This window comes from Mesoplodon densirostris, chromosome 20 (assembly GCF_025265405.1).
Source record: "Mesoplodon densirostris isolate mMesDen1 chromosome 20, mMesDen1 primary haplotype, whole genome shotgun sequence".
NCBI lineage: Eukaryota > Metazoa > Chordata > Mammalia > Artiodactyla > Ziphiidae > Mesoplodon > Mesoplodon densirostris.
In genome coordinates, this window is record NC_082680.1 from 20,451,597 (window position 1) to 20,464,448 (window position 12,852).

The following is a 12,852-nucleotide window of genomic DNA, read 5'->3' on the forward strand; positions in this document are numbered from 1 at the left end:
CACTTAGCATCATACCATCAAGGTCCATTCATGTTGTTACAAATGGCAATATTTCATTCTTTTTTTATGCCTGAATAATATTCTGTTGTTCATTTTCTTTATTTTCTTTATTCATTCATCCATTATTGGGTGTTTAGCTTGCTTCCATGTCTTGGTTATTGTAAATAATGCTTCAGTGAATATGGGGATACATTTATCTTTTTCAGCTAGTGTTTTTGTTTTCTTCAGATAAATACCTAGAACTGGGATGGCTGGATCATATGGTAGTTCAATTTCTTTATGTTTTGAGGAACCTACATACTCTTTTCCACAGTGGCTACAACCAATTGACATACCCACCAACAGTGTACAAAGGTTTCCTTTTCTCCACATCCTCACCAACACTTGTTATTTCTTGTCTTTTTTGTAATAGCCATTCTGACAGGTGTGAAGAGGTATCTGATTGCTGTTTTGATTTGCATTTCTCTGATAATTAGTGATATGGAGCATCTTTTCATGTGCCTGTTGGCCATCTGTACATCTTATTTGGAAAAATGTCCATAATCAGATCCTAAAAATGCATTTTTGACTGTAAAAATTGTCTAATTAAAGAAAAACATTAGGAAATATATAGTTGTCCTCAGAATGATTGAATTTGAGGAACACTGAGCAGGATCAAGGAGAATGATGAGAGGTAAAACTAGAAAAGTAGACAGAAGCCAGGTCAATACAGGACTCTTTTTCTAAATGAAGTCATGTATTATTATGGAAAAGGAATAAATTTTTACTTATGCCTTTCTTGGTTATCCACACCTAAGGAAAGACCATCACATTCCTGAAAATAGCTTATGGAATTTTAATGTTAAATAGATGTTTTTCATATGTTTTCAAACCAGAAAAAGTCCTGTCTTCTTTAATACATGAGCCCAAGCAAAGAACTACTGAGAAATGCTAAAGGAAGGAAGGAAGGAAGGAAGGGAAGGGAAGGAGGGAGGGAGGGAGGGAGGAAAAAAGAAATGAAAAGAAAAAAATCTGCAGGGATTTGCAGATATCATGTAGGCATGATCACACAGGAGAAATAACCAACCCAGAAAGGCTGACTTTGTGTCTATAAATGTATTAAGTCTGCATCCAAGGTAGATTGAGATCCAAGGTCACTTAATATATGAGTACTTAGAGTGAAGACTGGTTTCAGAATGCTTACCAAATTACTTAGGTAGAAATTATATCCCAGCCAAAAATGGGACTTTAAAGCCAGTGGAGGAAGTCATCCTCAGATTCCACTGGACAGAAAGGAACTGCTGCCCACATAGCTCTCTCCCGGTTTACACCTGCCACTTCTAGGCGCTCCTTAGGACCAGCTGCATAAATGTCCTTCTAAATCGTTCAGGAGACTTAGGCAATTTACAAAGTCCCAGCTAAGAAATGCTCCATTTGAAGCCTCATTGGAGTTTAAAAACTGAACAAAGGAGAGACCAGTTTTCTTCCCCATGCCTTTTAAATGAAAGGAGATAAATAGGGAGTGAACATAAACACTTAATGTAAAGCCACAATTTACCTGTCAGTTAAAAGATTCCTTGTAGCAACTTTAAGTGAGGATAATATTTATCTCTCTCCACCATCTAATATTAAAAAGATATTGCATATGTTATTATTCATTAAAGGTAATATACAAAGATTTTTGTGTTTGAACAGACTATATCTGGCAAGTGGAAGATGGTAGCTGGGTTTTTTTTATTACCTTTATTACCAGTCTACATCAATTTCATCTTAAAATGCACCCAAATAAAAATTAAGGCTGACTTATTTAACTTGCCTAGAAATTCTGACATAAAATAATTACATTATTTTTAGCTTCTGTGGGTCACCTCAGATGAAAATCTTCACTGCTTCTAAAGAAACACAGATTAATAACTTTCTGGTTCTTTAAGCAGGATATTATATTAAGAAAGGAAAGTCTAGAATGAGGAATTTATTGTCAAATGAAATTTATAACACTAATATGAGATTTCATACTAGTCCAGCTGGCTGTAGATCAAATAATTTCAGAATGAAATTGAGCCAAGCTTTTTGCTAAAAGGTCCCTTTCTTTTACGGGTGAGCAAGGAGCATTAGCAGCCCAGAAGAGCAGTAGGATGTGTATGGCATCAAAGACAGTGTACGGACCAGAACCTTGGATTAGGAATCAGGAAGTCTTAGTTCTACTCCTGGCCTAGCCTTTACTTTATTACGCCTGTCTATGAGATGCCACAACTCATTGACAGTCAGAACACTCAGGCCGTGCTGTATTTGCTGAGCCAAATATCTACTATTTGGAAGCGTCCGGGTATTTCACCGAATTTTTTGGTTTTCTTCCAAATGCTTGGCATAAGAAAAGCAGAGCCCGTGCGTCTCTGAGGGAGGCACCCTTTTCTCTGGACCTCATGTTTGCCCCGTCTGTGAAATGTCCAGTAACGTACAGTTCCTCCCCACTCCCCGTGTGTGCTATGTTCTATGTTGTTCAATAAAGAGCATCTGGAGAAAGAGGAGGGTAAGAATTATATTCTTCAGATGGAAGGAAAGAAGGAGCATAGAGGCTCGGGTTCAAAGGATTTCAGTTTATGTCCCTGTAGAGAATAGCCCCCTAAAACTCTGTTTATCTCCCCCAGATACCATGTGATCAAAGTGACTTCACTGCCCAGGACTAAGTAGCTCTTGGAAATAAAGAAGGAGATCTTTTGGATTGCCCAATGAACACCATGTGGCTTGGCCATTTTAGGTTTTGACAACAAATCAAATTGAAAAGAAGTTTCTTGTGTAATTTGCCTAAATATCCACTGACTTGTGTTTGAAAAAGATACAACTGGAGATTTCTTCCACGGTAGCTACATATATTATCTATACCTGACATCAGCTGGTTATAGTCTCAAGACAACAGGATGTTTCTGTTCTTAGCAGGACACAGACACATACTGGGGAAAAGAGACATATATCATATCATTGACTCAAGGTCAGGTCACAGCCAACGAAATACTTTTCCTCATTAAAAAAGTAGATTGTGGCTATCCCATTAAGAATAGCCTGTTCATATTCTAAACAGGCAATTAATTCTTAGGCTGCATTAAAGACGGTATACAGAACATGGGGAAATACTTGCCTTCTCTGTCTTCATGGTCAGGGAACATGTAGAGTAATATATTTAATCCTGATACTAACCATTAATTGGGTCATTGACAGTTATATCCAGAAAAGAGTAAACAGAACTAATAAGGATTTGAAAACATGTCATATAAGAAGTAAAGGAACTGAGGATGATTTACCTAGAAAAGGAAGAAAATGGGCACAACATAGTTTTTCAAATATTTGAAAGGTTGTTTTATGGAATAGGCACTACTTATGCTGTCTGGTTCTGGAGGGAGAAACTGGGAAGTTAGAGGAAGGCAAAATTTGTCTCCATAACATTTCTAAAAATTATAACTGTACAAATATGAAATTGGTTGCTGCCTATGAAATGATGTATAGCACGTAGTAGATGGTCAATAAACATATCTTGAATGATTGTTAAATAAAAGTGTCAAGAATTGGACCAGATGCTTCAAAGGTGTCTTTCAATAAATTGTGGTCATTGGTGTTCTTCCAAAACATAGTTTCTGTATGCTGGAAAGAATGGAAACCAGAGTGTATTAGTCGTGTGGCATTGCTGGACATAAAATATGGTGAGGTTCCAAAAATGTTTGGTTGTCCATATGTGGTGAGAACTCTAAAAGTTTTAAAAAGCACAGTAAATCACTCATTGGCTTACATCCTGCCCATAGCCCCATAGCACACAAAGAATAAAATTGACCTCTTTATAGTGACCTTCATGACAGAATATAATTTCACTCCTATTTATATTCAACCTCATTTTGTCCTAGCACCCACTCACTCCCTCACTCACTTTCCCTCTCCTGGCTTCTCTAACCTTTTTTTCAAATCCTCTTATTCACCAAACTCATTCTTACCTCAGTGTCCTCGTATCACTCTTCACCCTGCCTGGGACTCTGCTTTCCCAATTCTACTACTCCTCCCTCCCTCCCTCCCTCCCTTCTTTCCTTCCTTCCCTTTCTCTTTCTCTCTCTCTCCCTTTCTCTCTCTCCATCTCTATCTCCATCTTTCTCTCCTCTACCTCATTTTTTTCACCCCATCATGGTTTACTCCCATTTCTTCTCTGACCACCCTCTACAAGGTGGGACACTCCCCCTGCAGTTACTGTTTACCTCATTACCCTATTTATTTTCTTCTTACACTTGTTCCTATCGGAAACGATCTTATTTATGAATTTGTTAACTTTAATTATCTATCTTCTCATGTTGACTCTAATATTCAGGACAGCAGAGATTTTCTATCTCTTGTTTATTGATGAACATTTTGTCCCTTTCATAGTGCTTGGCCCAGAATAGCTGTGACTGCAGGAAAGAAGCAAAGAAAGATGGGAGGGGAGAGAATTTCACATCTTGGCTTTGATTTAAGGGGGTTAAGTTACTGAAATACCTAGAACTAAGGCAGCTTCGCTTATTAAGAAGTTCTTCTTCCTGGCCCATAGTGACAGCATGAAATGGAAGCTCCACTGTAGGGTTCAACCTCGCCAGAATCTGCAAATGCACAGCTCTGTTTTCAGGCATGAGCTATTCGCTGGAGTTTAGCCATGGACATATGAAAGGTTAGAACTTTGCGAAATATTCATACTTGGGCTTTAACAACAAGGACAAAAAATTTATCCAAAGCATCTGATTTGTAGCCAACTCAATTTTGTGACGTTTAACTAATGTGTAACCTGCTATATGAGTCTGTGTACTTGACACTTCAGGCTGAACGTTGTAATAGATGGTGAATAAGAAAGCATCCATGAAGAAAAGGGAAAATCAATAGGCTTATTTCTCTAAAGAAATATCTTAGACCAAGGCTGTTTTGTTTTATTCTTTGGGCAGATAATTTAAAATAATTTGATGCTCAGCCAATGGATTTCAAAAATTTTTAAAGCACAAACTCAGCATCTAGTTAATTCAAAAACAAATTATTTCTGAGGCTACTACTGATAGGTCTAGGATACCTGCAGGGTATACTGTTTTTTCCAACATTAACTTGGTAGCTGGAAAAATATCAAGATATATTTTCTAAGGCTTTGGGAAGTGTTATTTCACTTGCTCCTGTTGATTTTATTATTATTATTATTCCTGAAAATGTATTACGTATGCAGTGTAGAACTTGACTCTGTGTCTGCCAGGTAGAAAAACTTCATCTTTGTGTTTGAGGATGTTATTACTGGGGAATGAAAGACAATCACACAAAAACATATGTGGATATGTATAGAGATGCAAAGAACATTATCTTGCCAAACACAACTTTGGTTTAAAAGAGAAGGAAATTATATAAGCAAACACATTGGGGGAGTAATTAAGGGGACTTTGAGTCTTCTATTCAGGCAGATTCTTCCATTTACTGGATTATTTAGAAGAGAATTAAACTGAGTAATCTCTAATATTTCTGGGACTCTATTTTAAGGTATAAGCAGGGTTTTCCTATAAATAACATTCTTTTAAATATAACAAAGTTCTGTAGCATTGAGGAATATGATGTATAGTAAGGTTCAGGTCTGTTTGCAAATATCCTGGCCCTTCTTAAGCACAATAAAACTTTATGATGACAAAAGTTCGGTAATTCTCTGTCAGAGCCTCATTAAATGTTTTAGACAGCAGGGACGATGGAAGGAAATTGAAGAAATAATCATAGCACAGTACCCTAAAGGAATTAACATAACGCAAAGAAATTCTTAATTTATTCTCAAAATTAATGACTTTGTGGAAACAGGACTAGGTCTTTCAATTTGACATTAATCTTTAAACCAAGCACAAGTTCAGCTTACACAAATGACTTGTCCATGTTAGCTGAATTAATGATTTTTTGACCAACTTAATCTAATTAACCAATTATTTGACATGTGAAAGATAATATTATTAACAGTCTTCTATTAATACTAACAGATAATTATTACTAATATTAGCTAATCTAATTTCATCTATAGCATTAGATGAATCCATGAAATTACCCGAGTCCTTGTTCTTTGGGGTCCCCCCTAATGGTGACTAGGGAATTTAGGGTGATTAAAAGTAAAAGGCCCAAAACAAAAGATCTGATTCAGACAGTCACCTCATTCATACCACTACTAATCCCATCACCTCAGCAAAGCCTCAAAATTACTCCCTTGTGCCTGCACCCCTCAGGCTTCCATCATGGTATAGTTTCCCTTTGAGGTCACCACTGATGGTTATTTATTTTTTTATTTTTTATTTTTTTCGGTACGCGGGCCTCTCACTGTTGTGGCCTCTCCCGTTGCGGAGCACAGGCTCCGGACGCGCAGGCTCAGCGGCCATGGCTCACGGGCCCAGCCGCTCCGCGGCATATGGGATCCTCCCAGACCGGGGCACGAACCCGTATCCCCTGCATCGGCAGGCGGACTCTCAACCACTGCGCCACCAGGGAGGCCCTGATGGTTATTTTAAAGCTGATTTCACCCAGGTAAATATCTCAGACAGATGAGAAGATGGCAAGGGCAACATGAGTCACAAATGATGACTTGCCTCAAAAGGGCTGGTCCCGAGTCTGTGACATCCCTCAATAGATTATGCTTCTAAGGAAACTTACAGCACTTTCCATGTTTTGTTTTGTTTTGTTTTGTTACCCAGTACTCTGCCCAACCCTGATATCTTGCACATTACAGAAAGTCTGAAAGTTTTCTAATACTAACTGACTTCATTTGAACACCCAAGAATAGTGAACAGTCATGCCCAAATAACTCTATATGGTCAATAATAAGCTTTAGTTATTTTTATAAACAAAACTATTTCCATAAATATGTCTATATTATAGAGAGCTCAGAATAAGTAACCATTATTCATACAATTGTGGAGGCTTTTTTCAAAAGTGTGTGAAAGAAAAGAAGCTTGAAAATAAATACTGGCAATGACATAGCTTGAAGCATCAGTAAGTTAATGGCCCCATGCAAAAAAACAAAACTAAACTAAACAATCCTGCCTTGTTTGATTCTTTTCCTATGTTTTACTATACTGAGAAATATTCATCCAAAAATATTATCTTGTATGCATCCTTAAATGTATAACCCACAACCAATTATTAGTATGTTATAATTGATTTGTACTATGACAAAAGAAGAGTAAACATACAACTTTTCTCAAGAATAATTAATCGGAAATTGTAAGTAAGTATCAGTACTGATATGATGTTATACTTCCTTTTCATTGTGCCTTGCTCTAGAAAATATATATTTAATATGCATGTAAAATGCTTTCTTGGCAGGTGGTCAGTATCTTTCCAATGAAGAGCACATTGATGGTACAGAATAGAACTTCCCTTCCCCCTTAAGTAGAAGACTGCCTATTATTCAGTGTCCTTTTTGTCACATTGAAGAACAGAGAACGTTTTATTTTTTACAAGAAATGGCCTTTCAGATTCAGTAACAACATGTTCTGTTCCTCAGGAAATAAGAGAAGATCGAGATAGGGTGCGGCTAGACTCGATGTTGTTGCTGATCATGAAACTGGACCAGCTCGATCAGGACATTGAGAACGCTCTCAGCACCAGCTCCTCTCCGTCCGGCACACCAACCAACCTTCGGCGGCAAGTCCCTGTGAGCTTCCCACTTCCCACTTCTTTGCATATGAACGTGATGTCTCTACTTCGTGTAGTGCCTCTTGCAAATGAAACAGTTGGATGGCCCCACGACCCACATGAGACCCTGATAGTGTTCCATAAATGTCACTCAAATCCTTCTAGGCTTCACGCAGAGTCCATAAGAGAAGCGTGTGATTCAAAAGAAAATGGTTATTATTAGACAGGAAAGAGGGTCCTTTTGGGAAATTATTTTGCTTCCTAGTGACCAGATTCTCTTCATTGTCATTATTTCCCTAATTGTTGGTCTTCCTTGATATGCTATAAACGCCATTAGCAGTGCTCTGTTTATCTTGTTTAGTGTCTTATTTCCAGTGTCCCACAAATTTACATTGCATATAGAAGATGGTTAATAAATATTTGCCGGACAGATGGATGAATGGTTGGATGGATGAATGGTTGGTTGGATGAATGTGTGGGTCGATGAATGGGTGTATAGATGGGTGGGTGGGTAGGTGAATGGATGGATGGAGGGATGGATGGATGGATGCTGGTTGAACTAACCAAGCATATCACAAAAAAGAATTTAGATGAAATCAGCTTGAGAACACTCTAAAATTCACTTAGTGAAACACATGAATAGGACAGAGGTGAAAATTTTATTCTACTGTGCATTAATTTCAAATAAGATAGACACTCCTATCAGATTCTAACACTCAAAATAAAATTTAGAAGACATAGGTTCCAAAATGTCTATACACTTTACATATTTAATATTAGCTTCAATTAAATGGCTTAGTTTTTGCAGATCTAGCAAATGTGATGGTAGAATTTACTTATAATTAAGCCATGCATTCCTTTTCAATTAATCTATCACTTTTGATATTCAGTAATCAACACATTAAGTCAAGAAATTTTGTAATTACCTAAGATCAAAGGGGTGGAAAATGTTATATATATATATAATATATATAATATATATATATATATATATATATATATATTATATATATTATATATATAAGCACCTTTCAAAATAGAACTATTCTGTATCAAATTCTTTGATTAGTATAGTTCTACTATTGATTCTGAAGTTATTCAAGACTCATTCTGACTGTGGTGCAGAATATTTCAAAGTCAATAAACAAGTTGAAATAATAGCTAACCTAAGTATATACGAAGTATTAATACTATTCTAAATGCGTTATGTATGTCAACACAATCATTCCTTACACATTGTTCAGATGAGTAAAAAGAAGAGAGACAGTAATTGTATGTGCCAGAGCTGGCACAGAAGCTCAGCCAGTCTTGATCCAGAGCCATGTCACTCCACCACTATCCCATACTGCCTTTCCTATCTGGCTATAATGGAAATCTGATAGCTTGAGCAAAAAACATTTTTGATTAAAAAATGAATAAATATGAAATTAAATGCTTTGACCTAGAAAGCTGGTAGGAATGACATTTTTCTTTTAATAATTTTTCTTCATCCTTCAGGATTCATCTCAAATGTTTCCTTTACAGTGAAGTCTTCCCTAAATCTCCTTCTGTCTTCCCAGACAGAATCGCTTACTCCTTCCCTGGTGCCGCCATAGCATCTTGCACATACTTTAGTAGGACAGGCACCCGGATGGAGGAAATGCAGTGAAAGTGATCTCCTGAGGCCAAAAAGAAGGGATGTTTTCTCGTTTACATATGAAGAGTGTAGAAGCTTCAAACTCATTTTCATCAACACTTTAAAGCCCAATTTTTCAATAGGAGATGCTTCTCAGTACTTTTGCCATTAATGTAAGTGTGGAATACATTTTCTCTTGAAAGTTTTCTGGTGTGAATTGCTGATCTCTCCCTGTCTCTTTACTTGCTCCCCTTTTCCCTCTACATTGACCTTTCCTCAATCCCATGTATTTAGGGAAAAAAGCACAGCCCAGATTTCTGCTAAATACAACTCCATATTGTTGTCTCCATCTCAGAGAGCAAAACAGCCCTTACCTGCTAGATACGGTTCTTTGTTGAGTGGTAAAGACAATGCAAAACAAGAGCTAAGGTGGATGATGATTAGGATTTGTCTGCATCTACATCTCTGCCTCCATTTAAAGTGTAAACTGGATTTTATATTGTATGCACTATCTCATGGACCATCACCACCCTTGATGAACAATGGTTAATTCTGTAAATAAAGATGTATTTCTGAGTTTTTACTTCAACAGATACTTGAAATAGGCCAAATAATACAGTAGAAACATAAACTTTGGAGTCTGCAGGCCTGAGTTCACATGCCAGCTCTACAACTGAATATCTGAGAACATAAGAAAAGTATTTAATTTCTCAACGTCATGTTCATGTAAAAAAAGGAGACATTGTTTCCTACTTAAGGGCTTGTTGGGAGGAGTAAATGAAAGAACACGTGTGAGATGCAAAGATCTGGCACAGAGTACATACTTAGTATTTGTTAATACCATTGCCTTCTCTCATGTACTCACTCACATCAGACACTGGGTTAAACGTAAATAAGACATAGCCTGCATCCCTAGAAACTTCTTTTTGTGTCTGTGTTTTTCTAGGTTGTCCCTTTTTCTTTATTTCTGTTCCTTGGTATTTAAAGCTAATTTTAACATTCTCTCGTCATCAAAATTTTTTCCACATGCGATTTCCATTCCTTTTGATAATTGTACCATGGAATAAGTGGATTATAACAAGTAACTATGACCTTGATTGTCCACCAAGGAGTACTGTCCCAGATTCAGAGGAGAAACCCCCTCTGCCACACCCTCATACTCCACTGTGAGCGTACAGTTTAGCAAGGAGGGCAAGACATACAATGAAACAGTGACCTCAGTTTGAGATTATTTATAAGAAAATGCTGGAGTGAGTTCTACATATAATAAAGGGGGTAAAGAATAATATGGGCTGGAGTCTTTAAGAATGGCTTCAAAGAGAAAAACATATTAAAATAAGGGTAAATGTAAAAATGTATAGAAGGCTGCCTTGATAGAGCCTGACAAGTGAGGGTCAGGCAGACCTGAGCTTTAATGTCAGCCCTGCCACAGAACATGAATTTGGTCAAGTTACTTGCCTTAAGCTTTGGCTTCATCATCCATCAGGTAGTGATAATAATATCTTCCACACAGAGTTTGTGAACATGGAAGCAGAGAATGGCTGTAGAGTATTGTCTTTAAATGTTAAAAAAATTTTTTTAATGTTTATTATTTCACCTCAGAATTATTGTATTGTTAGAAGGATGCAAGGTTACCCTGTTAGTTGCCTAATCAAATCATAAATAGGAAGGCAAAATTAGTGCAAATGATTTCTGATAAACAAAAATGTAAAATATAAATGGCTTATAAACTACCTGCTACTTATGATTATGCATTTGATGTTTATAAATTACCTGCTATTTATAACTATCCATTTGATGTTGATTCAATTTGAAATCTTAATGAACCATTTTTCTCTTACGGTAAAATGTAAAATGTCTTTTCCGTGCAAAAGAAAAGAATAGATGACCCTTAATCTGAAAGCACTCAGGGCATGAGAAATTTGTTTATGGTTATATGTTTTACACACACACACACACACACACACACACACTTAAAGAATTTAGTATTATGTTTCATATTTATTATTGTTATGTATGTCTTTTGTACCCTTTCTTTTTTATCTTTGTTTTCCACTTTTTTCTTTTCTTTTTCTTTGTAGCTTTATTGAGGTAGAATTGACATATAACATTGTATAAGTTTAAGGTGTACAATGTGATGATTTGATACAGTTTTTTTATACAAAATAATTACCACAGTAAGGTTAGTTAACACATCCATAAACTGGTATAATTACAATTGTGTGTATGTGTGTATGTGTGTGGTGAGAACATTTAATATCTATTCTCTTACAACTTTCAAATATATAATACAGTGTTGGTAACTGTAGTGACCAAAATGAAGATTAGATCTTCAGAACTTATGCCTCTTATAACTGGAAGCTTGTACCTTCTGACCAGCATGTCCCCATTTTCCCCACCTTCCAGCCCCTAGCAACCACCACTTCACTCTGTTTCTATTTTGGCCTCTTTTTTAGATTCCACATATAAGTGAGATCATACAGTATTTGTGTTTCTCTGTCTGACTCATTTCACTTAGCATAATGCTCTCCAGGTCCTTCCATGTTGTCACAAAAGGCAGAATTTCCGGGCCTCCCTGGTGGCGCAAGTGGTTGGGAGTCCGCCTGCCGATGCAGGGGATACGGGTTCGTGCCCCCGTCTGGGAGGATCCCATATGCCGCGGAGCGGCTGGGCCCGTGAGCCATGGCCGCTGAGCCTGCGCGTCCGGAGCCTGTGCTCCGCAACGGGGGAGGCCACAACAGTGAGAGGCCCGCATACCGCAAAAAAAAAAAAAAAAAAAAAAAAAAGGCAGAATTTCCTTCTTTTCTATGACTAAATAATATTCCATTGTATATATATACCACATTTTCTTTATCCATTCATCCATCAATAGACACTTCAATTATTTCTGTCTTGGCTATTGTGAATATAATGCAGCCATGAATATAGGGGTGCAGATGTCTCTTTAAGACAGTGATTTCATTTCCTTTGGATGTATATGCAGATGTGGACTTGCTGGATTATATGGTAGTTCTATTTTTAATTTTTTTTTTTTTTTTTTTTTTTGCGGTACGTGGGCCTCTCACTGTTGTGGCCTCTCTCTGGACGCACCGGCTCAGCGGCCATGGTTCACGGGCCCAGCCGCTCCGCGGCATGTGTTATCTTCCCAGACCGGGGCACGAACCCGTATCCCCTGCATTGGCAGGCAGACTCCCAACCACTGCGCCACCAGGAAAGCCCTATTTTTAATTTTTTAAGGAACCTCCATACTGTTTTCCATAGTGACTATACTCATTTACATTCCCACCAACAATGCACTAGGATTCCCTTTTATGATAGCTGTTCTGACGGGTGTGAGGTGATATCTCATTGTAGTTTTAATTGGCATTTCCCTGATAATTAGTGATCTTGAGCACCTTTTCATGTACCTGTTGGCCATTTGTGTGTCTTTGGAAAAAATGTCTACTCAGGTATTTTGCTCATTTTTTAATCAGATTATTTGTTTTTTGCTATTGAGTTGAATGAGTTCCTTATATATTTTGGATATTAACCCCTTATCTAAGGTTTGCAAACATTTTCTTGTAATTCTATAGGCTGCATTCTTCATTCTGTTGATTGTTTCCTTTGCTGTGCAG

At 37.3% G+C, this 12,852-nt stretch overlaps 1 protein-coding gene across 13 annotated transcripts in view; it reads left to right on the forward strand.

The window, feature by feature from the left end:
* Positions 1–12,852, forward strand: part of DLC1 (DLC1 Rho GTPase activating protein) — a 407,252-nt gene that overhangs the window by 94,058 nt on the left and 300,342 nt on the right. For all 13 annotated transcript variants that reach the window (XR_009530776.1, XM_060085710.1, XM_060085708.1 and 10 more), the window contains one exon: positions 7,493–7,642. Coding sequence is in view for 12 of the 13 variants with exons in the window: in XM_060085710.1 (XP_059941693.1) it covers positions 7,493–7,642 (150 nt within the window). In the remaining variant the exon portion in view is untranslated. The remainder of the gene's footprint in view (positions 1–7,492; positions 7,643–12,852) is intronic.